The sequence below is a fragment of the Agelaius tricolor genome, unplaced genomic scaffold (genome assembly GCF_023055355.1).
Source record: "Agelaius tricolor isolate 1412-34295 unplaced genomic scaffold, bAgeTri1.0.p SCAF_27, whole genome shotgun sequence".
In the NCBI taxonomy this organism is placed as follows: Eukaryota; Metazoa; Chordata; class Aves; order Passeriformes; family Icteridae; genus Agelaius; species Agelaius tricolor.
Window position 1 is genome coordinate 6415239 of NW_027269287.1, and position 27150 is coordinate 6442388.

At 36.7% G+C, this 27150-nt stretch overlaps 1 protein-coding gene across 9 annotated transcripts in view; it reads left to right on the forward strand.

The window, feature by feature from the left end:
• Nucleotides 1-27150, forward strand: part of ADGRV1 (adhesion G protein-coupled receptor V1) — a 288663-nt gene that overhangs the window by 254177 nt on the left and 7336 nt on the right. For 8 of the 9 annotated variants that reach the window (XM_071448717.1, XM_071448721.1, XM_071448720.1 and 5 more), the window contains 3 exons: nt 416-537; nt 24201-24392; nt 26119-26296. In XM_071448717.1, the coding sequence (XP_071304818.1) occupies nt 416-537; nt 24201-24392; nt 26119-26296 (492 nt within the window). Of the gene's footprint in view, nt 1-415; nt 538-24200; nt 24393-26118; nt 26297-27150 lie in introns of those variants that run through there. The other variant, XR_011682574.1, reaches the window with a different exon arrangement.

Below are 27150 nucleotides of genomic sequence, written 5' to 3' on the forward strand. Positions count from 1 at the left end.
AAAACCAACTCACCATAATACTTTCCTTCTTTTCCCTTTCCTCTCAATTCTTAGAAATCAATTTTCTCTCAAAATTTCTAGAGCTTGCCAAGAGTTCTTCTATTCTTTTCCAAAGTTCAGCATATTTTTTGACTTCATGTGCGCTCTTCCCACCACTTGGTTTGTTGAGCTGGGCTGTGCTCATTCTGCCCCTCATACCTCCCAGACATCCTTCTGCTGGTCTTCTGATCCCAGGTGGGGTCACAAAAGTCCTGAGACTGCCACCCAACTAGAGCAGGACAAGGGCTGCCCACCACTGGAGAACAAGCTCCAAGGTTAGCCACACACAGCGAAACTATGTTCTGTGTCAGTAATTCTTTAAAAAGTGTTTTTTCCAAGGGCACAGCCGCTGAAACTCTGTGTTTGTGGTTTGCAGAGATCCCCTTGGTCTTGTACCTCTTTGCCCTGATTTCCATCACCTGGCTGTGGGGAGGACTGCACATGGCTTACCGACAACTCTGGATGTTAGTCTTCTTCATCATCTTCAACAGCCTGCAGGTAAGAGCCAGCATCTGGTCCTTTGGTCTTCTTGCTGACCTAGGGGTGTTTTCTCCACTCACATTTGTCATTTTGGCTTCACCTGCTGAATATCATCCAGTAACTCACTGTCACAGTGTGGAAGTGCGCATTCTGTTTACTTCTCAAACAGACATATGGAATGCATATTAAAGCAAGGGATTCATTATTTTTAAACAATAGCACTATAATTACATAGATTTCATTTCATAGCTAATACACTCAGAAAGAAAACTGCTTGCTTCTGTATGTAAATGTTACTGAGATAATTATACCAGTAAAACTGAAGTACCTGCAGCCTTTGCAAAATCGCTATTTAAATTTTCTGTAGATATTAATACTAATAATAATGATAGTAATGATGATAATAATAATAATAACAACAAAAATAATAATAATAAAAACCACACAAATATTTTAAATTCTAAAGGCATAAGACAGAATCTTTTTCCATTGTAAGAGGTGAGCCTTGAGGCTTGGCTTTTCTCATACAGCAAATAACTTTTATTGAAAAAGGAAAAATAAAGGCTAAATGTTCATCATTAATAATAAAAAAATATAAATAGCTCTTTCCAAAATTTTACCTGTATAAGTGTTTGGATAGAGAAACCAATGCATTGCAGCACTGCATTTGATACCATACTGCTAATTGCTGAATTATTTATAGAATAATGGTTATTATATCACAGATGGGAAAATACCTCTGATGTCAGAAAACAGTGAAATTAGCAGGAGATTTAAAATTATATATAAAAATCTTTGGAGGACAAGTACTTCTGGACTCAAATACGCCATTCTTATTTTTTTAGAACAGAAACCTCTGTGACAACTTTTATTTCCCAATATTAAAAATCTTTATACCCCATCAAATAAAAATTAAGTAAAAAGGCATATTTTCACAAAATGTATTTATTTTATATTGAAAATGTGAGTGTTTCCTTAGGCAGTGTTAAAATAATTTTGAAATTACATCTCAGAAATATTTTTTTTAATAATAAAAAAATGTACTTTATTCTCCCAGAAATATATTTGATTTTTCTGTATATATTGTTGTTTGAATATTATATATATATTGACATATCAATATGTACTTCTGCTCTGCTTCACCAGTAGATGTGGTCTCTTTTGGCATCTTGCCTTAATGATCGTTACTAATATCTGGGAAATAACTGTATATTTCAACAGACCTGAAGAACTTAATACAGCATCTTTATTCACATTATGTCAATACTGATCTTCCACATCAGGAAAAGAAATCTTTTACTTTTGTTCTTTCTAGCCCAAGAGAATCGGTAAAACCTGAAATATATAATAATTTTTTTCTTTATTCAAAGAGGGTAAAAACATTTCAAATGCATAGTCTCTTCCTGCTTATTATTTTAAACTAAAACATGCATGGTTGGAGCTCCAACTCAAACAGTAGTAAAGAAGAACTTTATTTTCAACTATGAGGAGCTTAATAACTTATACACCATGCATTACAAGTGGATTTTTATCCTTTGTTGGATTTTTGTCATGTAAAATGTAATAGAACAGTATCCATTATATTTTATAACTATTTCCTAACTGCTTTTTAAAGTATAAAGCTACCAAATACTTAAAAGGAAAACAGTTTTTTGGTGCTGCGTACCCTGGGAGAAGTTAAAAAAATAGAGTAGTTCTTTCACAGTACTACAGTTTTTAAATTTGTTTGTTTTAGTAGATGATTGTATTCGGTGCTTTGTAAATCTCCGTAGTAAAAGAAGCTTTAAAAATATCTCCTGGAATGCCCCCACATTTTAAATAGCCATCCCATATGGACCATTCTATTCTTTTAAAGTTAAGATTTATCTAGTCAAGAAATGGAAAAACTAATGTGTAATTCAAGTGATCAGACATACAGCATGAAATGAAAAACAGGGAAGGAACAAGGTGAAAAGCCTGTAAATTTCTTTAATCTATGCTATTCATCAAATAATCAGATCAAAATAAGTCAGAGAAAATATCAGCATGCAAAGTCTTTATGTAGAACAAAATTATGTATTACCACTACTGAATAAGGTGGTTTTTTTAATACTGAATAAGGTATTTTTTATTACTGAAGGTTTTGCTGTAGGCAGGTGCAGCTTCAGAAAGGATTTTTAGACCATGTTCCTACTGATGAGGGGCTGGTCCTGGGGAGTACACACTTCCTGCTGAGAGTCCTTCTGACCCAGAGGCTATGCAGAGCCATGTGTATCCAGCTCATGAACAGTCATGTCCAGTGTCCTTTGAAGATTTAATCTCAGCCAATCTGTCTGTGACTGGGAAATAGTGGACTCAATAGTGGATAACACATTTTCATAATGATAGCAGTAGAAACTACCTGTCTTTGTCATGCATTCTGTTGGCATCTTATTCTCGTATCTTGGTCAGCTCTCAGAATTGATGATTGTTAAAACAAGGCTGTTTTTTACAATAAAAGGTGGGTTTACCATTTATTGGTGAGCATTTCTGTTACACAACGAGCCCTGTTTCAGCTGGAAAGCAATTCATTGCTCTTTAAGAGTTTTTTTCATGACAGGAAAGAGGAGATGAAATAGTTTACAGGAAGTAGATGCCTGGTTCCCAGCTGTCCAGGAGCTATGGACTGTGTAAAGAAGCAGAACGTGATCCATTAAAATGTGTTGGATATTCAAATAGATTCAACACAAGAGATTGAGAGGACACTGAATATAATCCATTTTGTTTGTTTAGCCCTATGACATGCATTTCCCAGGGAATGCACTTGCTTGAAAAGTCATCCACTCAGTACAAATTGTTTCCAAGAACTTCCTGCAGGAAATGGTTCCCATCAGAGACAAGTTTATAGTAGGAACTATTCTAGTACATGGAGAGGAAAGTAACCATTTCCCTGTAACTTCAGGAGTAAACATGCAAGTGGGAGGGCAATGGCTGATTTACAAAATAAAAACATTTAGAAAACCATGAAAGAAAAAGAAGTGTGTTGGGTATTTTGAATTCCTTAGCGCTATGCACCTAATTTTCCTATTGAGACAGCATCTGTGATGCAGAAACTCCATTGCTCTGGCACGATAAGCCTTGTGAAACAGAAAAAATATTTACCTCTCTTCTTAACTTACAATTGTCATTGTGGATTTATTCGATTTATTCACAAGATACATGTTTATCTGGGGTCAGGAGTGAAAGAATAAGCTGCTATCTTGAGTACACCTCTCAAATATTTGAAATTTCTCAAGCTCTTTTGCATGCACTATACCCATCTAATTGATCACCATGTTTTTCCTGTAGTTAGGAGAATGTTTATGATTTGTATAGCTGACATCAACAGAGACTTATTTGCATTCAATGGATCTAAAGTTCAGTGGTTGGATCTCTTCCTGTTGTTTGTAAAAGGGTCTAAAAGGGACTTCAGGTCCATTCCTAGTCTATTCTCTGCAGCTGATTTTCTTAGTATAATCTAGATATTCTTTGGCTATATTGCCGGCGCACTGCACTACACACCTCCATCCTCTATAACTTAAGAATATATCTACACTGTAAACTACAAGTCATTAGGTATGCCACAGCTACCCCAGTCACAGTTTCCTTGCAATAAGTCCCAACACTCCCCTCTCTTAGCAATAATTTAATTAATTTAATTTTTTAATAAGTAATTTTGAATTGAAACCTTACTCTTATGAAATACTGTGATATTACCCACCAACAGTATAAAACATCCATTTTTCAGGAATATCAGGGGAAAAAATAAATGACAACTGGTAGGTAATCCATTATTAATGACGGCATTCAAAAATTCCTTTTGTGGTTTTTTTAGATGATGCAGATAAGGGTTAAATGTCTGCCTGTTCTGTGTTTGAGCATACTCGACAACTCATGTCCATGTAATAAGCATCAGTGTTACTTGCAAAGTACTTCTTCCCAAGAAACACAGGAAAAATGTGGAAGAGCTGACTGGTAGTTTTCCAAACTGGGCAAATGGCCTGACTTGCCTAACGCAATATCTCACTTTAGAGATAAATTTTGCAAAAAGTTCCAGAAGTCAGCTTATTTTTAGTAGATTGCAATAAGAGAAAATTCAGACGTTTGGGTACAAATATCTGAAAAGCCTTTAACAAGAAATATGGGAATACAGAAAACAAGTGAACGGGTGCACATCCAAACCTGACATTGACTGGAGAAGATGAGATTAACCAAACTTCATTAATTAAACAAATTAATTAAAATAATTAAAATAGCTGTGGCAAGCCAGAATGGGAGGAAAGGCTAGCTTGAGTAGAAAGGGAGATAAGATATCAAAGAAAACTACTATGTTGGAAAAAAAACCAAAACAACAAAAAAACCTGAAATATTATAATGAAACAATAGAAAATATACTAAGAGAAATCAAGATGACACAATTTTAGAAGGAGAAATAAATTTTAAAAAATACCACATATTGTGATAGTAAAAAGTGAGTAAAGATACAGTGTTCTGTAAGTTGCTGAATTATATTATGCAGGAAAGCAAAAGTACACAGTTTATAAAGCTCATGCCAGTACCAGTCACAAATGAAATATGTATTTTTTCCTAGAACATACTATTCAACTCTGGGACGTAGCCTGGGGACACAGAGAGGGCCACCACTATAAATAGGCTCACTTCCTGTGTCTTATGACGTGTTCTGAAAGCTTCTGCTCTGATGAGTGAGAGGTAGACTAGAAGATCCCATGCAGTGGTTCAGATTATCAAAGCCACACAAAACTAAACAGAACCCAGTATTAGGCAGACATGAGATGCTGAATGTAAAAGGCTGCCTACAGATTTTGCAAAAGGTTTTTCTACACTGCAAATTAGCCCAACAAAAGGCAATGAAGCCCTCATAGTAATGCCAGGATGAACTACAATTTATATCAAAGCTGTCAAGAAAAGGACATATGCTTGTTCAAGTAGATAGAGTCCAACCAAATCTTCTGTCAGCTAAGTGCACAAACCAAACACAGTTAAACACAGGCCAAACAATTCAAATAGTACCCCAGACACAAAATAAAATACACAGTCAAAGCAATTCACATGTGCATTTTGACATCTGTTCAATAAAGCTGGTGGCTTCTGGTGGCTTGGATTCTTAGCTGGAAGGAAAGACAATAGTATACTCAGAGCTGTTCACTTAACCTTGAAAGTTGTTCACTATGTGCAATTTTTTAAAGTAAAAATAACTACAGTAAAGCAAGTAAAGAAAGCATCTTTTCACTTTTGAGCCTTCACACTTTTTGACATCAGCTAAACTTCTTGGTTGTAGTCTTGATTGGACAGTAGCATTGGTAGTATGCATTATAGTAGCTGTGCAAGCACAAGCTGTCCATGAGACTTGATTACACTGTGAATTAAGAGAATGCAACAATTTTATATCCCTTTTTCTATGTTTGCAACTTCTTTCTTTAAAAAGAGTCCTCTCTGTTCCTAGTTACCACCTGAAATGTACTTTAACACATTATTTCTGTGTTCTGTAATTTCTATTACTTATGAAATTATAGTTAAAGATTCCATTTAGCTATTCAAGTCCATACATAACTGACCCAAAATCACTCTATAGCTGAAGACAAAACAAAGAAAAAAGTCTGCAGTGTCAAGTAAAAATAGAAAGCATTGTTAGGATAGAACTGAAATACATGAGAAATTGATGTCAGAAGAGTAGTTTGTGTTTAGAGCTGTGTTTATAATGTGTTTAAAAAATACACAGTGAAAAAGTATACTGAAGTGGGCTTTGATTTACTGGATTTTCAACTAATCACAGAAAAAAGCATTTAGACTTTTAAGTGACTCACTTAAAATAGAAAAATGTGGCTATAATACATTTTTTACTGTAATTAAATAACATTTTAAATCTTCCAGCATCTATGAATTTCCTTCATTCATTCTTGAAGAATTTTACATTGATATATTTCAGGAAAAATCTCTTAGCACCAATTTTTTTGCAACAGAAAGTGCAAAAGCAATTTTAGCCATTCTCCTTAGGAGGTGTTAGTAATGGCCAGAATTATGTAGCATGTAACAAGTAAGAAATGCAACTATAATTGCTGCAATGGGTAGAAGTATATCTGCTAAAAAGGACTTGGCATCAGGTGTGTTCTTTTAATTTTCCACCTCTGTCAATATGAGTCGACTTTTCTCACTGTGAAGAATAAAATAACAACCCAGTTAGTTTGGTATCTGTAACAAATCACTCATCAATGCAAATGCTTATTTTACAGTGAAGACAGAATAGCTCTTTAAGTGCAGTTGAGAATAACTTCGCTAGCCTAGGAAATAAGGAATCGGAAGTTGTCCAAACCAGCACAAAATTAGCCTAAAAGAAAATCTTCAATGTATTCTTTTTAGAAATGTTTTCCTCTAAAGAATCACAGAATCAACTAGGTTGGGAAAACCCTTAAGAGATCAGGTCCAACCCGTGACCCAACACCACTTTGTCAACTAGACCATGGCAGTGAGTGCCATGTCCAGTTGTTTCTTAAACACTTCTAGGGAAGGTGACTCCATCATAGCCACAGACACATTTTATGAAAAATCCTTTCTTTAGGATTTTTTCTCCTGAGAAGCCAAGAGGCCTCAGGTCCAAAATGTAAACAATAATTATCTGCTACTGTGGAATGCAACAGGTGCATCTGTGATTGGTCTCATGTAGCTTCTAATTAATGGCCAATCACAGTCAGCTGGCTCAGACTCTCTGTCCGAGACACAAGCTTTTGTTATCATTCTATTCCTTTTCCTTTCTATTCGTAGCTAGCCTTCTGATAAAATCCTTTCTTCTATTCTTTTAGTATAGTTTTAATATAATATATATCATAAAATAATAAATCAAACCTTCTGAAACATGGAGTCAACATTCTTGTCTCTTCCCTCATCCTAAGAACCCTGTGAACCCTGTCACATACCACCTCCCTGGGCAGCCCATTCCAATGCCCCATCACTCTTTCTCTGAAGATCTTCTTTCTAATATCCACCCTAAAACTCCACTAGGGTGGTTTAAGACTATGTCCTCTTGTCCTTGTTGGTGGTGTGGACTAAAGATGTGGTAAGTGGCCAAAAGAAATAGTGACTCTTAGAAACAGTAGCATGATATGAAAATAGGTTGTCTTTAACTCAAAAATGGTTTGGAATGCAATGAAGAAAGAATCCTGAAATAAGCCTGGGAGACTTCTATACATCAGCAAAACTTTTTATGCTACAACAATGGTTCAATTACATCTTGTGTTCTAACTGTGTTTTGATTTTGACAGCTAGAACCCTGTCATTTCAATAGCAGTTTTATTTATAAGTTTCAATACTGTCTTATTTGTAAGATAAGACGCTTATAAATAATACCTGGTTTAGATGTATTGATATTATCCTAGCTGTTATCTACAAACCTGGACAAAATAAAAGCAGCAGATCTGTTTAACTCATAGCAGGTATTTAAATACAGTTTCTCAGGAAAATTGAAGGAGCAAGATTTAAGGAAAAATATGGTGAAAATAAAATAAGGAAAGTATAAAAAATAATAATACGGGATCTTGATACAAACCTTTACTTGAATTTTTCTTGTGAGCGTGGCAGAAGAAGTGCTAGTATAGCTGTTTTATTAAAGAGATTTAGGTATTGTTCAGAAGACTGATGTATCCTGTGTAATGAAATGGATGAGTTTTAGTCTGCAGAATGACTTAGTAGGAATTCTGTGCAATCCAATCACACTAAGTGGAGAATTATGCACTAAGATACAAGTAGTGAAAGAATTTCTGCTATGAATTGATAAGCTTATATATATATATGTATATACATATAAGAAGTAGAAACTAGGAAGAGTGTTTCACTTAGCTCATGACAAATGCAAATCAGCAGCATAATATAGGTCTGAAAGAAGCAAATGTGATGCTTACTTTGTAAACAAGAGCAATTTAAATGCTATTGTAAAGGGTATTGGTGATGCATTATTTGGGATCCTGTGACATTTCTAAGCCCATTGGTCAAAGAGATGAATCCTGTACATTGTAGCAGAAGGGGGAAAAAAATCATGAGCAGGAATTTGAAAATCTTATTTCAGAAGCCTGAAAGAATTTCACATGTTATCTGTCATCTATTGCCTGTGTCAATATTGGCCTTGATCCAGTAGCTATATAATCACACTGGTGTCATATTGCATGCAAAATAGTATACCCTAGTTTTTCAGTGACTTCAGTCTGTTTTCAGAATTTAGTCTAATTAAGAACAACATTTGAGTTCCAGCATCTTGGTTCTTTTCTGAAGGCAGTATGACGTGAGAGCACAGGCAAAGCATTGAACATCTTTCCTACTTGCATTCACCTTGCCAGCATCTAATAACAGTGACAGCTGTGGGACAAACACTTAAACATCTAACCTGCTCAGAAACATTGAGTGTGGTGTGACCTCATACCACTGAGTTCTTCAAGATATTCAGTGTTTCCATCTGTTTCCATCCATTGTTAACAAAATTCCATTAATTTAAGGTGTTAACTGCAGTGTTAACTGTTGCAAATCATTTATAAGTCAGTTTGTTTGTACGTATGTGAATGTAATGTTGTCAGTGAACCACCTTTCCATATAGAATTTTTGTGATGGATTACATTCTCCAAAATGGAACATGTGGACAGTTAGATGTGAGGTTTGAATATAACTGTTTAGAAGCAACTCTCTCAGGAAGTTTTCTGATGCATATGAGGACTGCATTTGAGTCTGGAAGGAGTTGAGCAACTGTGAAGCTGGAGCTAACCACAGTTGGATGAAAATTGCTAAATTATGTTTTCTTTACTTTCAGCAAAATGTCAAGTATTGCTCTTTTGCTTTTGCCTTTGCAAAGGTCAATTGGATTTTAAAAAGCATCAAATCAGCTTGTACTAACAACTGATTGTTTATTTAAATCTTCAGATATGTTGTTTTGCTGTTACAACAGAGACACGAAAAGTTTTAGTGACAAAAATCCTCTATTATAAAACTAGGAACCATAATGGAAATTTTTCCTTTTTCTTTCTATATCTTCTCAAAGAAGAGTGGTCAAGAGATTTAGCTTGAGAGATTCTCTGTGTGTGGGTGCCTATAACTGTGTAAATAAAGTTCATCATCTACTGGAAACTTGCTAGTGTTTTGATTGTACTTCAAAAAATATGAAAGTATAAAGCAAGGTGAAAATTGTGACTTATCCTTATATAGGTTCAAATACTTATCATAACTGGTGGTAGATTTTGAAATTTTGGTATTTCTTATGCCCCAGAACCCTCTGGGATTAAGATTTTGAGTTCCAGAAAAGAGAAAATTGGCATTGTAATACAGAGTGATTTCATTCTGAGTAAAACAGAGCCAGCAGTTCTTGCAGAACCTTTTTCTCATTCCTGACTTCTGAAAGGTAACAGGAAATCAGTGATTCTCACCATGAAGACTTCTGCTTTCCTTTAGAGCTTTGTTATTTTCGCACTACCTTGTCTCCCCCATTATTAGCCAAGTAGGCCAATGTATGTGACAGAAATTTTTACTTCATAAAAGGAATATGTATTTACAGATCTGTTTTTAATTCTCTAATTCTCTCTTTTAAATTCTTTAATTTCTTTTAGTGAGCAGAAAAGACTCCCCACCACTGGGTACCTAATTTATCACACTGATGTCCAAAGACTTTTTATGTGGTCAATAGCAAGGGAAATGTGATTCCAAACGATGCTTCACCAGATATATGTCATGTTCCCGCTTTCACTTAGTATAGCATTTCTGTATTTAGGCTCTGTGATTTCATGCCAAAGACAAAGACGTTAAGCATCTTTGCCCCTTTCTGCCTGGATTTTAAAAAATATAAACTAGACGTTGTATACATTAAAAACACAAAGTCTGAAATCACCCGTCCCAATATTTTTTGGTTTATTTCAGAATCCCTTTTTATTTTCCCCTAAGAAATAGGTAATCTCAGAAGGAGAAACAAATTATTTTTATCTGCATTTCTGCAGGGTCTTTGCTTTGCAGATAAGTACAGTGTAGAAGTCCTTCACAAAGCTCCAAGTAAGGCCATTGAGTCTTGATGAGATATTTGGACCACTTGAAGGTTTTTTTAAGAATCACTCTCCAAAGACATAGTCTAAACTCTAAGAAATAATCTAAAAATATTTTAACCAAGATCTAGTTGTGTGTGCTAAATTTTGTCTGAAGTTGTTATACTAATCCCTTGAAAAACAGTTTAACTGTCCTACTTTCCTTGAATACACATGAAAACCAACTGAGAAAGTTTCTTTAGAGTATGTTATGAAACCTTAGAAATATTTAAATTAATTAAAATTTTGATAGTTTTGCAGCAAATATGTTTGTAGTAAACCACAAAACTATTTGGTATATTTAGATAAATTTACAGAAATTTGGAAAAATAAATATGGAAAATGAAAACTTGGAAATGTAGTATTTTTACTAATGTAATATAAATTTTAAGTTCATGTGTGTTAAAGAAATTTCAAAGAACACACAAATAAGAATTTTCTGCTTGTGCAAATCATCACAACAGCACACAATTATATATGAAAAGCAGAGAGTAATTTTTTTTTTAAAATTATTTTTATAGTTCACCTGTAGATAGCCATGTCTGTCTGATCAGCCTGTCAATCTTCAGAGATATGTATTATCATTTCGTTATAGATGGAAGAAATAAAAACTATGGGAAGATAAGTGACTTTTCTGGGACCAATGCAACACCTGCAATATGAAGCAAACTTAATGGTTCCTACATTTCCGATTTGTTCTTAATTTGTTAAACAACATTACCACCAATCTCTCAGTCTGTATTGCCTCAAGTACTTTATTTTTTGGAATGGACTGTATTTTCTAATTGGAAACCAAAGTTAGTTCTAATAGAACATTAAATTCCTGTAACAGTAGAAAGTAGAAGGAGCTGTGGGATGAATGATTTTCAGGACAATCTAAATAAAGAACCTCTTCCTGGAAATGTGTCTTTTTAGATTACCACCCTCATTTTCATTGACAAAGAGCATTAGCACACAATAAGCTATGCCACTTTTCTGATGTGGTTTAGCTTAATTTGTAAAAATTATTTGTAATAGATAAAATTAGAGGGAAGAAACCAGCGTTATAATCCTTGCCACAAATTTTACTTCTGGTAATGTAATTTTGTGTTTAATTTTACCTGTAGTTTTGCCTGTAGTAATTCATTGTGCATGAACCTTAACCTAATGCAGTGAGTGCTGTTGCAAATAACCGAATGCATATGCTTTAAGGAGTTCTGTATCTGAATTCAGAGGAAGGTTCTGTGTGGAGCAGTTATTTAACATATAGGGTGGAAGTTCATCTGAATGTTAAAACTTGCATTTTTGCTGAGTGTTCAGAGAACAATTGTACCTTGTGCCTAGCTTATCAATATTAAATTACCTTTACATAAGCATAGTTATATAGTTAATAATGTAGATAATTATATTATCTATATTATATCAATTATAATTTAATTATATAGATAATTAAAGGTAAATACAAATATATATATATGTATATTAATATAAATATTTGAAAATATTTTTATGTCTTAACCCAGACACCACTGTAAAAAATCCTCACAAGCTGTTGTAGCTTTGAAAGATTCTTAAGAAACAACATGGACTGGCTGTGAGGTGGCTGTGGAGAGAGAGGCTGTGGTTTTACAGAGAGAGGCCTTGGAGAAGCTGTCTTGGCTGAGTTAAGTGGTGTCATTACGTTACATTTCACTGAAGTCTTCTGAGGGAGCCTGTATCAAGAACCACCATCCTGGTGTTGGTGGTGAAGACATTGTGCCCAGTATAAGAGCAGAAAAAGAAAAAAACATGCTCAGGTTCTTACCATTCCCAGTGTCCTCACTGGCATGGAATATTGAACATCACCCTACAAATTTCTGCATTCATTAAATTATATGAATTATTGTAATTATTAAATACATTAAATCACACTGCCACACCAGCCTGTGAAAATTCCAATACTTCCCTATGTCACTGGGTTTTATATAGATTTATGTTTTATCTGTTTAACATAAAATTGCTTCAAAATCTACCTCCCTGTCTCACTTCAGAATTTCTTGCAAATTCCTTCAGGAAATTGTTTTTACATCTCACCAGGCTTTTCATTACTTATCAGCCCATTTCTTCTGCTGACTTCAGCGAGGAGCCAAAATGCTTCTGCAAACTTCTGAACTTGCAAATTCTGGAGGTGGAAGTCCAGTTAGGTCAGTATTCCCCATCAGATCTGACTTGTAAGCACCTCCAGGCTTGTCGAGCTCATTTCTCTGTGTTGGTCCTGCTCAGCAGGCAGAGCCAGTTCTGTCTGGAATCAAATCTGCAGGGAGGAACAAGGTTGGAGTTTTCTCCCAGCTTCAGTTGGTGGAGGGATAATGGCAGAACTGCTAGCTGTCTTGCTGCCACTGGGAACAAAAAAGTGCAAAGACTGACAAAGTCAAAAAGTACTAAAGCAAAAAACAAAATTTGTCAGAGCCATGCACTCTCCTCTTGACCCACACTACAGCTCTGCAGCTGGCGGCTGTCTGTGTTTGCTCTGCACTGTACTTGCCATGCAGCCCAGATAGCTCTGTGAAACACTTTGGATGATTTGGCAATGAGAAAACATGATCCTGCAGAGCCAGCAGGGCCGTAGAAAGGTGCTGGAAAAGAATAGATGGTAATCTTCAGCCCTCACACAAAGTGGAAGGCCTCAGTAGGACATATATTATATGCTAAGCAATAGGAAAAGAAAAGCTAAAATAAAAATAAACAAGCAAAACAAAAAACAAAACCAAAAAACCCTCAGAAACCAAACCAAAAACAAAACAACAAAAAACAGCTGAGAAATGTATTGCTTTTAAAAACATGTGAAAGTCCACCCTTCAACAGTTCCTATAATTTTTTTCTTTGAAGAAATCCTCCACAGATAGCAGGAACGCATTGCAGACCAGGTCAAAATATTTCTGTTAAGTGCTGCAAACATGTCTTAGGTCATTTTTGGCATTAATCCTGTGCAGAAAATTTCTAAAAAGGAGAAGGGAGCTTTTCATTTACCAAGTGCAAGGAGAACCAACAGTTTTGATATATATTTCGTGACTTACACTATCTTTTGCTGACTATGAGTAAAGCTACTTTGTGGCAAAGTTCAATGAATGTACCAACACGTAGAAACCAAATGTTTCAATTGCTCAGTTTTGAAATATATTTATATATTCTTTGTCATAACATTGGTATGTATTGACATACAATTTGTGGTTTTATTAGTAGAATTAATAACTAAATACTAAATACTATATAGAATATTAAATAATATTTAATTATACTATATATACTTAGTTATGTTATGTCGGTCATTACTCTCCCAAGTGTTGTACTTGTCTCAGAAATGCAGAGGAATCCCTGTTTAGAACCATTGGAATTGCCTCAAATGTTAATTTAATTTGCTTTCTATTTTCTGTAAATTTTCCTTGTTTTATATTTTTTTTACACTTCGTTGGTGTTTCTGTCTGAGATTGTTTAAAAAGTCCTGATGGAAATTTTTGTGGCAATGTTCTTTTCCATTTAAAAAAACAGTTGTAACCCACAAATGCAAATTCTAGAAAGCTTTCTTAAAAAAGCCTCAAGACAATGGTTTCTAGTAGAATACTTGACAATGATGGGATTGACTCCACCTGAAGCAAGTTTGCTGGCAACACCAAGCCAGGGGTTGCAGCTGACATGCTGGAAGGAAGCAATGCCATCCAGAGGGATCTTGACATGCTTGAGACTGGGTCCATGCAAACCTCACGGAGTTCAACAAAGCAAAGTGCAAGGTTCTACACTTGGGTCATGGCAATCCCAAACACACCTACGGGTTGGGCAGAGAAGTGAGTGAGAGCAGCCCTGAGGAGAAAGACTTGGTGGTGATGGTTGATGAAAAGTTCAACATGAGCTGGCAGTGTGAGCTCACAGCCCAGCGAGCCAAACGTGTTCTGGGCTGGATCCAAAGGAGTGTGGGCAGCAGGAGGAAGGAGGTGATTCTGCCCCTCCGCTCTGCTCTTGTGGGACCCACCTGGAGTGCTGTGTACAGTTCTGGTGTCCCAACAGAAGGAGGATGTGGAACTGTTGGAGCAAGTCCAGAGGAGGGCCAAGAAGTTGATAAGAGGACTGGAGCATCTCTCCTAAGAAGACAGGTTGAGAAAGTTAGGGCTGTTCAGCCTGGAAAAGAGAAGGTTGTATAGAGACCTCCTAGCAACCTTCCAGTAACTGAGGAGGGCCTACTGGAAAGCTGGAGTGGAACTCTTTATTAGGAACTGTAGTGATAGGAGAAGAATAATGGGTACAAACTGAAAGAGGGAAAATTTAGGTTACATATGAGGAAGAAATTTTTCTCTGTGAGGATGGTGAGGTACAGGAAACAGGTTGCCCAGGGAGATTGTGGGTGACCCTGGTACTGTTCAGGGCCAGTTTGGATAAGTCCTTGGGCAATCTGGTCTAATGGGAGGTGTCCATGGCAGCTGGGGTCAGGACTAGATGATCTTTAAGACATATTCCAAACCCTTAGCATTGTATGATTCTGTGATCAAATCCCTATTTAGTAATGAGTCTGTTTTTTATTTTACTTTGAGTACCACTCCCTGTGAAAAGAGATCTGAAGTGCTCTCTTGAGGTACATTATATTCCCTCCTTGCACAGACTGGGGGCTTATTATCTCAGGCCAAAAAGTGAGTTATCTCCATGACAGAGCCAAATTGTACCTCTGCCTTCTCTTGTTCACCTAGTTGTCAGATATGGAAGGACATATAGTCTTTGTCCTCATTTTTGCCCACATTTCCCTTTTCTTGAGGAGCATACCTAACCAACACAGTTTTATCTTCCTGCTTTACAAAGCTTGTCTTCTGCCATTGCTGAATCTGTGGAAAGGTAGTAAGTATCTATAGGATTTTTTCACTAAAATCAAGGGAAGTAGGGAGTATAAATTGCTGACAGTTCCCATGAATGTCACTTAACGCAAAGCCTGCTATCCAAGAACTGTAGTAATGAGAAAGTCAGTTGTCTGGCAAAATTGCTTCTTGAAATAACCTACACATCTGTTATTCTGGTTATAAAAACAATAAAAAATTAATTTTAATATATTTGCTGAGGTCAGTTTTAACTAATGGATGGTTGAACGTGGTGAGACCTTGTTTGGTTCCCTACAGCCTTGCATGTCTGTGGCTCTTTAACTGGCTGCAGAATCACGGAAGTGTTTTCCAAATGGTCAGAGAATGCTGGAGTACCCAAACACTTATTCCCATCAGTCTTGCCCTAAAACACTCAAGCAGAAGATATGACAAATAATTACACCAGTTATCTACAACCCTTCAGTTCCATCCAAGACGGAATTTTTTTTAAGGATTCTTGCATTTATGGCTTCTGAAGTTGCAGAGTTCTTGGTATACAGTTTTTTATGGCACTGCACTGAAATACTCCTAAATAGACAGTTTATCCAATTTGTCAGTCAGAGTAACAAGAATCAAAGAGACAATGGTAGGCATAAGAGAGATTACAACACTGAAAGAATTCCTTAAAGGAGAAAAATGTTGTTATAACAATAACTTCTAGCTTAACTCTTTTGACATTTTCTCTAATGCCATAAAGACAAAGTTAGCCTCTGTCTTTTGACTCTTCCAGTCACGAAAAACCTACTTTCTATTCCCTGTTTCTATTATCTCTGTGTATCAGTCATTAATACACATAAAGATAAATTACTGCTTTAACAAAAAATAACAATAAAAATAATAATGTGTTGCAGGAATAGTTCTTTTTTTGGCTGTGCACTGTGATGCTAGTATGTTTGGTCTTTGAATGTAGTTTTTGCAATTGCTAGCTTCTTGTTTTAGTTTTCAACTTGCTTTCAGATATAACTAGAGAATCAACTGTTCTGAGACTGTTAGGGAATCTCTTGAACTAGGACCAGATGTTGAAAAGGCTTTTTTCATCCAACTTTTCTTTGGGAAAGAAATAAAAGCAGTAGTAGGCTTGGATTGGAAGGTATGGTCTAAAATGTGGGTTTGGTCATAAATGTTTACCATGGAAAGCAAGTATGAGAGTAAGTATTTGAAAAATTTTACTAAGTTTATATGAAAACTCATGACTTCTCATATTTCTAGGAGTTGAAAAATGTATGAGCATAACCTTACTGTGTTTGGTCTTCTGTTCTTTTTTGTGTTTGGTTCATCAGTGACAAATAGTTTGGTTTCGTTGGTATGTGATCTGGATACTTTTTGGTACCAGAGAGGTCCTCCTCATAGGATAAAGCACAAGAAGAACCTAATGCAAGGAGGACCTCAAAGGATGTTGTCTCCAGTTTCTGTTGCCTGTGCAGGAAAGAAAAATGAATAAAAGCAGAGGGGGAAAAAGTTCATAGGTTAAGAACAGGGGCAGAGATGGGGAGCAATGGGGTGCCAGTTTGCTTTGTCTGCTCTTGTTTGTTCTTAACCTTCTGCCACCATTTGTGGTTGCTGAGATTTGATAACTTTCACAGAGTCTTACTGGCTCTCTGTAAGGAGTGGCTGGAGCCAGAACTGTGGGGGAAATTGCAAGCTGCTTCTAAGTGCTGGCTCTCTCATGTTTTCCCTACACCTCTCCCAGGTTCCTGCCTTCGGTGTTCAACTCAGTCTTTCTTTCTCTGTTAAGCTTGAAATACCAAAATAGGGCTTTCTTTGTATTTCCAGGATGACTGCATTGGAAGGAAGGGACAGAATCTTATTCTATCTCAATCTACACAGTTTGCAAGTTTGGCTAACCATCTGTATTTTCAGTGCATTTTCAAGCTTAACATCCCTCTTTTAATGCTGAATCTGTGCTCTTGAAACAAATAACAACAACTGACCAAAAAAAGTCCCAAAATTGCAACCAAAAAACCCTAAAAAAATGGAATAAAAACCCCTAAGACCTTTTCCACTATTTACAGTGCTGAAATGAGAGGTAGAAATGGCAGTTGTGTTGGAGTAGTTACAAGTGTGCTGAGAGCTATGCAAAATATTTATAGTGAGTACTGAATATCCAAGCAAATCTGGTTTTTAAAGATGTGCCAAAGTGTGTGAACCTGTCAGGTAAGACTTAGCGAAGTTTAGCTTAAATCTGAGATGAGTGCAGTTTGCCAGAAAGGAATTTATGGCTTTGGCTTTGAGCAACAGTTGCAAGATTCAGCATGGTGTTGGCATAGCTGGCTCTGCATAAAGAGAAACTTGGCAGTGTATACTAAAGTTTCAGATGAGACATTAGTATTAGGAAAACTCGTTTGAAATGCTGAAAGCACATTTTTTTCATTATTACAGAATATACCTGTAACATGTTTATCTGTGGAATTAAAATTTTACCAAAACTGAAAGCACTCAAAATAAGTATATCTCAGTGCAGACCTGTAAATGCACTTTCAATTTAATGATAGATACGTGAATTATTACTTTTCTTCATTGCATTTTTTAAGATGGCTTCTTTTCCTATGTGTGTGTGTGTGGTGGCTGGTTCAATAGGTGATACCTACTGACATGGTTTGGGTTTTGCAGTCCTAAACTACATTTATTTATCCTTGGTTACATTTATTATTGAGTTTTTGCTTTTGATGTTCATTTTTAGGTCTTCAGCTGTAACTGACACAAGTCTTGTTGTACCGAGCAAAATGGAGCGTAAATGCCTCAGGAACCAAAGTGCAGATAAGCAGTAAATGTTCACAGTTGAAACTGTGATAAGATAAATTGCAGGATTGATAAGAGTTACAATGGTTCATCAAAACTGATGCTTAATGGCAAATAAACAGTTGATACACAGCAGGTCCAATGTCTACTTACTAAATGCAATCATCAGCTGGTGGGGCTGCACTGCTACAGACAGTTTTACAACAATCACTTTGAATGCTAAGAAACAGAACCACATATAAACAAGGGGTCTTTGATTTATATTTCAAAGGTTATTATTTCTGAAGAGCCATGAGTGGGAGAGGTTAAGTGATGGCTGCAGCTGTATCATATGACTAAGATGATACTTCTGTCTTAATAGCAACAATAAAAGATCTTCAATTTGCTTTCAAAATAAAATATGATTGAAGAAAATAATGGCAAAATAAAATGTACATTGAAGACTGCATAAAAAAATTCCATGCATGCAATTTATTATAATGACCTCTAAAAAAAGGAAGGAAAGGAAGCAGGAAAGGAAGGAAAGCTTTCCTTGCAGAAATAAATAATTATATGTTTTGTGTTTGCCACTTGGCTCACATTAATAATACTACTGCATGTATGAATATTCAGTTCCATAACTAATCAAAAAATATTAGGAAAGATGATATTATCAAATTTATATCATGCTTTGCACAATGGCACTGATTATGATTTCTTGAATATTATGCCTTTAATTTTGTGAGTAATTTCTTGCTTTGCAGAGACTAGCTTTTGAACTTAGTGAAATATGCAATTTATTTATATTAATCAGACTGATAATTTTCCCAAAAGGGGTAGGGACTTGTTATGTAAGTCAGAGTTAATCCACAGCAGTCTTTGACCAACCAGTGATGGAAAACAACATAAAGAACTTCCCATAAATTAATGAAAACCCTAAGGAAGTTCACAAGAAATCAACCAAGGCACTGAATAGCACACCACCAGAAGTGGCAGCAGCACCCCTGACCATTGACAGCCAACCAAGAAGAACAGTGTGATCACTAAATTAACAAGGAAAGGACTTCCTAGGACTGGTTGACAACAGTAAATTAGCACAGTCCAGACAGAGAATGAAATTAAATCTCACCTGATAAAATTAAAAATCTGAAGTAAGACTAACCAAAGCCTAAACTGTCATACAGTAGCGACAAAGAGCATCAAGAGCTGATCCAACTATGGACAATTCTTCTGTTGTCCAAGATACATTTGTGTTCTTTATTGGGGTGTTTTTACCACCTGGCATGAATAAAGGTGTAAGTGTAAAAATAATAGTGTATTTTTTAGACACTCTGTTTTAAGGATCAGAATGAGCCATTTCTGGTAACTGAAATTTTTGGTCTGACCAAGAGGTCAGCTTTCTTCAGAAGCCTTGATTTTGCTTTAAGTATTCTCCTTTAGAAAAGCAACTTTTAGTGATACAGTCATGTGATGATAGTAAACAACCAAAATTTTCCAAATTAAATTAAATTTAAATTAAATTAGGTTTTTTTTTTAGTGCTGATATATACCCAGAAGCAGGTTGAGAAATGGCTAAAATGGAGTGATGAAATCACTTTTTGTTCACAAAAGTCTTAAGATACTTTAGTTTTATATGTAGAAATACCATTCCTCTAAAACAGATGATCATATCTGAATTAACTTCTCTGTTGCAAACAGGTGTTTTCTGGGTAGGGTATCTCAGACACGGTTAAAATACTTGTGGGAGATATATGATATATATTAGCTTCAAAAATAAATCTAATAACTTGGTGTGTTTGTGTTTATCAGAACAATAATAAAATCATGTGATGCAGTAAGCATCTTGGTTTTCTCTCTGTATGTAAAAAGGAGATGATGAAAAGATATGTTGATTGCCTACAATCTCTTTTATCCTTACTAATTATTAGTAACAGGGTTAGCTCAGTTTTCTAATTTAGATGTACTGTAGTGTCATATCAGTAGGTTGGACATACAGAGTTAGAGACCAGAGACAAACTCTGAGTCTTCAGTGTGCAGTGAAGGTTTCCTGTGGATCAGTCCTCCAGTCCTCTATGGCATCTCATGAAGTGTAAATTGTATGAATGTATTCTGTCCTTAATTATCTAGTTTCCTGCAGCTGCTCCTCAAAATAAGTAAATCAATCTGTTGTATAGGAAAACTCACTTCACACAAATGCATGAACAAAACCCTCTCATCAATTATATTGTGCACATATATACCAGAAAAAACTCCCTTCTTCTTCTTCTATGGAGTAATCTCCACAGTCTTTTTGGGCAGGTTGCCCAAGTGCTTAGTTACCCCTACATTAAATATATTTTCTTCATATCCAGTTGGAACCTTCCCCATTTCAACTTAAGACCACTCTCTCTCCCTCTGTCACTTCCCACTACCTTCTCCATGACTGTCTCTTGTAAGGTGAACTGCAGGCATAACCTAGAGCAGCACTGAGGCTGCTCCCACCTCACTGAACAAAAATATCCCATCAAACTTTTCCATGTGAGCTTTCTTTCAGACAGTTGTACCTGTGTTTATATGGATATATTTTTCCCTGACATAACACTACAAGAGAGTTTATGAGCCAGACCAGCTTGCTGAGATGAAATGAATGATAAGAGCTTAATTGTCTTCCATGAGCCAATATCAGTAAAATAGCCAGCAGTCTTTGCAGACAGTCTCTTGCAGGTTTTTTTCATATAAGCAGCATGTTTGAGAACTATAAGTTGCCTGTTTGTGCTCCCTCCCTTGAACGGTCTAGTTGTCTGCTTGGAGCATTTCCCACCTTTCTCCATAGGAAATACGTTACTACCACCTTTTTCTCTGATGTTTTACTGTGGCATTGTACTAACACTACTATCATAATTTAACCATAAATGAAATAGGGTTAAATGTTTTCTAAGTAGTCCTGGGGGCCCAATGCACAGAATTTATGTAGAATTACTATTTAATCCTCTGGAGTCCTAGTTCTTTAGCTTAGTTGTTCAGTGTGCTTCCATAGGGCCCCAGTCAAACTCTTAGATTATTAGTTGGTCATTGTAATCTGGGACCCAAGAGATTTTTCTGGCACCCTGGCACATGCTTATGAGTTGAGGAGTATGGCTCCCAATATATATGCAACAGCAGAGGTTGCTGGTACTGGGCTGAGATTTTGGGGGTTGGGTTTAGGTTAGGTTTTTTTGATGAAAACTTCTAATAAAGTTATATGGAAATATTATTTCCCATACATTTAACAGAAATACTATTGCCTGTGTTAATTAATATCCACACCTTAAGCAACCTCTTTTCAATCCTTAGGGAGGGTGTAGGTTCCCAGCAGGCCTGTCAGCAGAAATTAACTATTGTCCTCATTTCATTCTTAGTCCAGGCACCAAGGACAAGGTTTGTGAGTCTCTGAAAAAGTACAGTAGTTCCAAGCTGGTAGTACAGTAGTTCCAAGTTGTTTATATGAAAACACAGAAAACATATATTACAATGCCAAAAACCTTATTTTCCTAGCAATTTATGACTGTTTTTACAGTGTTAAAGGTTGAAGTGAACAGAAACATGAGTCACAAGAATAATGAAAGATCATTCAATTCTCAGACTGGTGCTTTTGAAAAAACCCACTGAAACTGTGAAAGCTGTGGTTGCACTGACAACAACCTAAGTATCTGCACGCTGTCCATGATCTTTCAGAGTAAACACCTTGGTAGCTGCTGGCTTGAAAAGAAACAGAAATTCATACTGCATGACATCATATGTAGTCTTTGGAACTCAATGCAACCTGGGCAGGACCTTTGACTTATTTTAGCTTCCTAACCACCTTCCTGGGGATTTTTAACAGGGACACAGGACTGTCAGAATATGACCACAAAACCGTTTTGGTGCTTCAAACAAAACTACAGTGATGGTACAAAGAAATTCACATCTACAGAGCATTAACTTCTTGAGATTCTAGATTTGGAGGGGAATATAGGGGAAAGAAAGATCCATCCTTTGTCCAGCCAAGGAATTCTCTTTCCAGCAAGAATTCCTGTCTAAATGTATTGCCTGCTTAGGAATATTGGGTTTCATTAGGTATGAGCTTCTGTTGGTAAGACATTGCTCTAACAACTTGCAAGAGGGGAGAAGTAAAACACAGTTTTTGATTCTGCTATCTGTCTCAGCCTTTGACTTCTCCTGTTCTTAGGCATTAAAATAACCTCCCTGTGTCCATGTGATTATTATGGAAGGACCCAGAGGAGTTTTCTCATCATCAGAGAATTACATCAGGACACAGACCAAGTTAAGGAGATAATTGTGACACTTTATTCCATGAATATTTGTTTTAGAAAATTAAGTGTCCACACTTGAAGCTACTTGAGGAGAGTGACTTGTCATGGACCTTGTATACCAATGCCTTGTGTCCCTGCAATTTCAAAAGACAGGGCTGTGTGACATCGTCAGCTAATGGGTTTTCTTGAAAAGTACAAAACTGCTTGAAATGTGTGTGCAGCTTTTGTGGCTATGCACTCAGAGACTGAACTGCCAGAGGCTACTCTGAATTTTTTTCGTCACTGTAATCTGTTCTTCTTGGGCGTTTTATCCTTTTCATATCCATAACAACTTAAATTAAAATAAATCCATTTGCTGGCCCCATTATGTTTGAAGTATATCAGAGTCCTTGAACTTGTTTATAGAATGAAAGGATATTTTAGTTCCTTTTTACCATCTCAAACATGTTTACATCTATTTTATGGAATGTACTTATGTGTATCACAAAGAAATTTCCTCTCAGTGAAATGCTCTGAGTTGTCATGACAGATAAACAATAATCTGGAAAAGCAGGAACATGTTTTCTCAAAATAGTTTTTTAGTGGTTTTAGCACTTTTGTTTGGTAGCTTTCTGTTTAAAAAATCTCAGAAGCAGAGCTGTATGTTTTTATAGCAGCTGTGTGAGAGTATTTCCAGTGTTTAACCCGCTGAGATTGAAATCCTGTTGAATCCCATTAGCTTTTCTTATGTGTCACTTCAGACCAGATGATTCTGTCATATCATTTTCACAATAGAAATTATCAATCTATGTATCATGAAGTGCTGTTAAGTATTTGCAGTCTCTTCTTTTTTCAAGTATTTTCAAAATTCCTTTTGTTAGGAATTCACAAATATGAAACTCCTTACTATTTATAAACCCAGTTAGTACTTCCATGCCAGTGGATACCTTTAAAATGAATTGTTCTGCTTAGTACAATTGGCTTCAGGGTTCTGGAGAACAATGGGAATAAAAAAAAACATTGCAAATGTAATTGTATTGCAGCAATTGGTAAGAATGCAGAAGACTTCTTTCTGTACTATTTTGGTAACCCCTTCTTTAGTAATTATTTAACAGGTTGATTTATCAGTTGGAGTGGATTATTTTCTCTCAGTATTAGTGCAACTTAAAAATTAAAGTAAGTCAGATTTATTATTGAGAAATTCAGTTACTGGATTTCTTTATAAACACAAGACATCGTTGTATTATTTGTCTTGGCTCGAACTAAAGGTCAAAATTAGCAAGTTTTAAACAAGAACTGCAGAAGCATATAGCACAGCCTTTGTTGTAATCAAAAATGAAAATCAGTGCTGAATTAGTGCATATCACAGAACATCTAATTTGTAGTTATGGTATCTGTGACAGCAGCAGTGCAGTTTGCATGGGGTAAAGATTACAAAAAGCTAGCAGGTCAGTAAGAAAATGAAGAATTGTGGCTAAGGAACAGCAGTCAAATACTAGTATAAGGGAGGCCTTTAACCTCATTTTCACTGTTATGATAACTGTGAAACTCAAGTTGGTTTTGTTGGTTTTGGGGTCATGGCTTTCCTTTGCAATTCTGTAGGTTCAGCTAAATAATAATTTTAAAATACCTGTGTGTGTGTGTGTGTGCTTGTGTGTTTTTAGCTGAAGAACTCAGGATTTGAACTTGTAACTTTTAGATCTCTGATGGAAAGCATCCATTAGTTTGCACAGAAAGCTCTGAACCAAGCTACCTGCATTTCACAGTCTGCTGTTCTCTTTCAATCTCTGTTTAAGGGTCTTTATGTCTTTGTGGTATATTTTATCCTGCACAACCAACTTTGCTGTCCTGTGAAAGCAAGTTACACTGTTGACATCAATGGGCATACAACTCCAGGATCAGCGTTTTTCATACATGGCAGTGGTCTGCCAGCTGCAGGAGGAGAGATCAGCAAGTCCACGCAGAACCTCATCAGTGCCATGGAAGAGGTAAGAGTGCTCTGTAGTTCTCTGTAACCGTTAACTTGTTTAGAGATTTCAGCATTAGTTCTGAACCATACATGGGAATAAGGTGCTAAATGTTATAGGTTTGACAGGGGGGAGCTTTTTCTTTCATTTATTTTAATAACAAAAATATCCATTTTTTATCCATGTTATTCTTGGAACTTACTGTGCCCTAATAACATCCCATGTAGAGAATTTCTTCTTTCACACTTGAGTCTTCAGATTATTATGGAGGTTGATTAAAGTGTCAAAAGTAGGTCATGAGAAATCAAAATATCAGGTTAATTCTTTCAGCTTACTATAGGTTTTAGATGGGCTTTATGTAGTTAATTTCTCAGAGTTATGATGTTCAAAACTTCTGGAAATTGCAATAAAGTTAGAATAAAATTGGAATGGAATGGAATGGAATGGAATGGAATGGAATGGAATGGAATGGAATGGAATGGAGTGGAATAGAATGGGGAAAGGAAGTGAATGGAAATGGGAAAAGGGAAAAGGGGGAAAAAAGGGAAAAGGGAAAAAAAAAGGGAAAAGGGAAGGCGTAGTGGGTTTACCCTGCCTGGATGCCAGGCACCATCTAAAGTGGATGATATAGAGATGTATTTAGCAATATTAATTTATCTATTGCTAACAAAATCAGAGCAGCATAATGAAAAAAAAAAAAACCAAAACCAAAACAATCTTAAAAACACCTTCCCCCCTTCAGCAAGCCTCCTTCTTTCCCAGGTCTAATTCCTCCCTCAGCAGCACAGGGAGACAAGGAATGTGGGTTATGGTCAGTTCATCATCCATAGCTTCTGCAGCTCCTCAGGGAGAGGAGTCCTTCCTGTACTTGAACATGGGGTCCCTTGCACAGAGGAGAGCTCTCCATGAACTTACCCAGTGGGAGTCCATCCCACAGACAAGAGTCCTCCCCAACTGCTGCAGCATGGGTCTTTCTTCCAAGGGGCGTAGTCCTTCATGGGCAGGCTCCAGCATGGTCTCTGAACACCTCCCACAGCCTCCTCTCAGGCACCCCCCTGCTCTGGCGTGGGCCTCCTTCATGGGCTGCAGGGGCACAGCTGCTTCCTCATGTTCTGCACCACAGGCTGCAAGGGAATCCCAGCTCTTGTATCTAGAGCACCTTCTCCCTCTCCTTTTCCACTGACTCTGGTGTCTGCAGAATTGTTCCTCTCACAAATTCTCAGCCTGCTCTTCCCTGGCCACAGTTACATCTGCACAATAATCTTTTTTTTTTATTCTGTTTCTTAAATATGTTATCACAGAGGCATTGCCACCATTTCTAATTGGCCCAGATGTGGGCCAATACATCTTTTGCTGCCAGGGGTTGTTCAACCAGGCATGGAAGAATCTTCCACTAGCTTCTCACAGAAGTCACCCCAGTAGGCTCCTCTGTAACCCTCCACACTACCAAAACTTGGCCATGAAAACTCAATACAGGAGGAAAGGAAAGGCAAGGGAAAGGGAGATACAGATAGATAGATCTAGATCTAGATATATTTATAGATAGATAGATACAGATAGATGTAGATATAGATATATAGATACAATTTATTGAAAAGTTTTAAAAGGCATCCTGGTTCATTATAGAAGTGACAGAATATTTGGTTCCAAAATCTCTTGGTCATCAGTTCAGCTCTGGTCATAATTTCCACTTTCTGTAAAATAGTTTTGATGCTTACTGAATTTTGTGTCTTTTTAAACTCTGCAGGTGCCTGCAGACTGGGAGAGGGCATCCTTGCAGCCTGCTAGTCAAGCTAGTGCTGCCTTTAAGCAGAGTCCACAAAATGGTAATGTTTTCCACCCTTCTGGAGGATACAGTACCAGCTCATTAGTTGCTGATGAGGAATCACAGGAGTTTGATGACCTAATATTTGCTTTAAAGACTGGTGAGTGACTCTTCCCTTTGACCTTCAAAGTTTGCTGTATTGCTATGTTGTTATTTATCCTAATGGTGCCACCATTCCACGAGATACAGTTAATGAGGTATCTTAATATAATCTGATTTCCAGTGAAAATCTTAAAGATCAGTTATCATAGAAATGTCTGATAGGACAACCAAAGAGGCAAAGGAATCCTACCTGATAAGATGTGGCATACGCTAACCAAAGCCCACCCAGTTAAAGTATAAGTTGACTTGCTTGGTTGCAGGAGGTCACCTAAATGATCTTTAGGGATACCTCTGAGCCTTGCAAGAGACAACAGCAAGATATTTGTGGGAATAGCAGATTATGTGACCTGGCACACACAATCAGAAGATTGTTCCCTTCAGTGAATCAAGAAAAGTTAAACTGGATGGGAGACTGGGAATTCTGATAATAAATAGGTATTTTTATTCAGTAAGATTATAACACTATATATCCTAAGCTGATTTACATTGCAGGAAATACCTGTAATTATGAGGCCCTCAAAATGTGAAGGACATGCACTGATTTCCACAGGAGGCCATGAAGGTGCTCAGAGGGCTGGAGAGCCTCTGCTATGAAGAAAGGTTGAGAGAGTTGGGATTGTCAGCCTGGAGGAAAGGCACTCAGGAGAGCTTTGAGTCCCTTCCAGTACCTAAAGGGGCTACAAGAGAGCTGGAGGGGGACTTTTGACGGGGGCATAGTGTGACAGGATGAGGAAGAATGGCTTTGAACTGAAAGAGGGCCTGTTTAGATTAGGTATTAGGGAGAAATTCTTCCCTGTGAGGGTGGGGAGGCTCTGGCACAGGTTACCCAGAGAAACTAGGGCTGCCCCATCC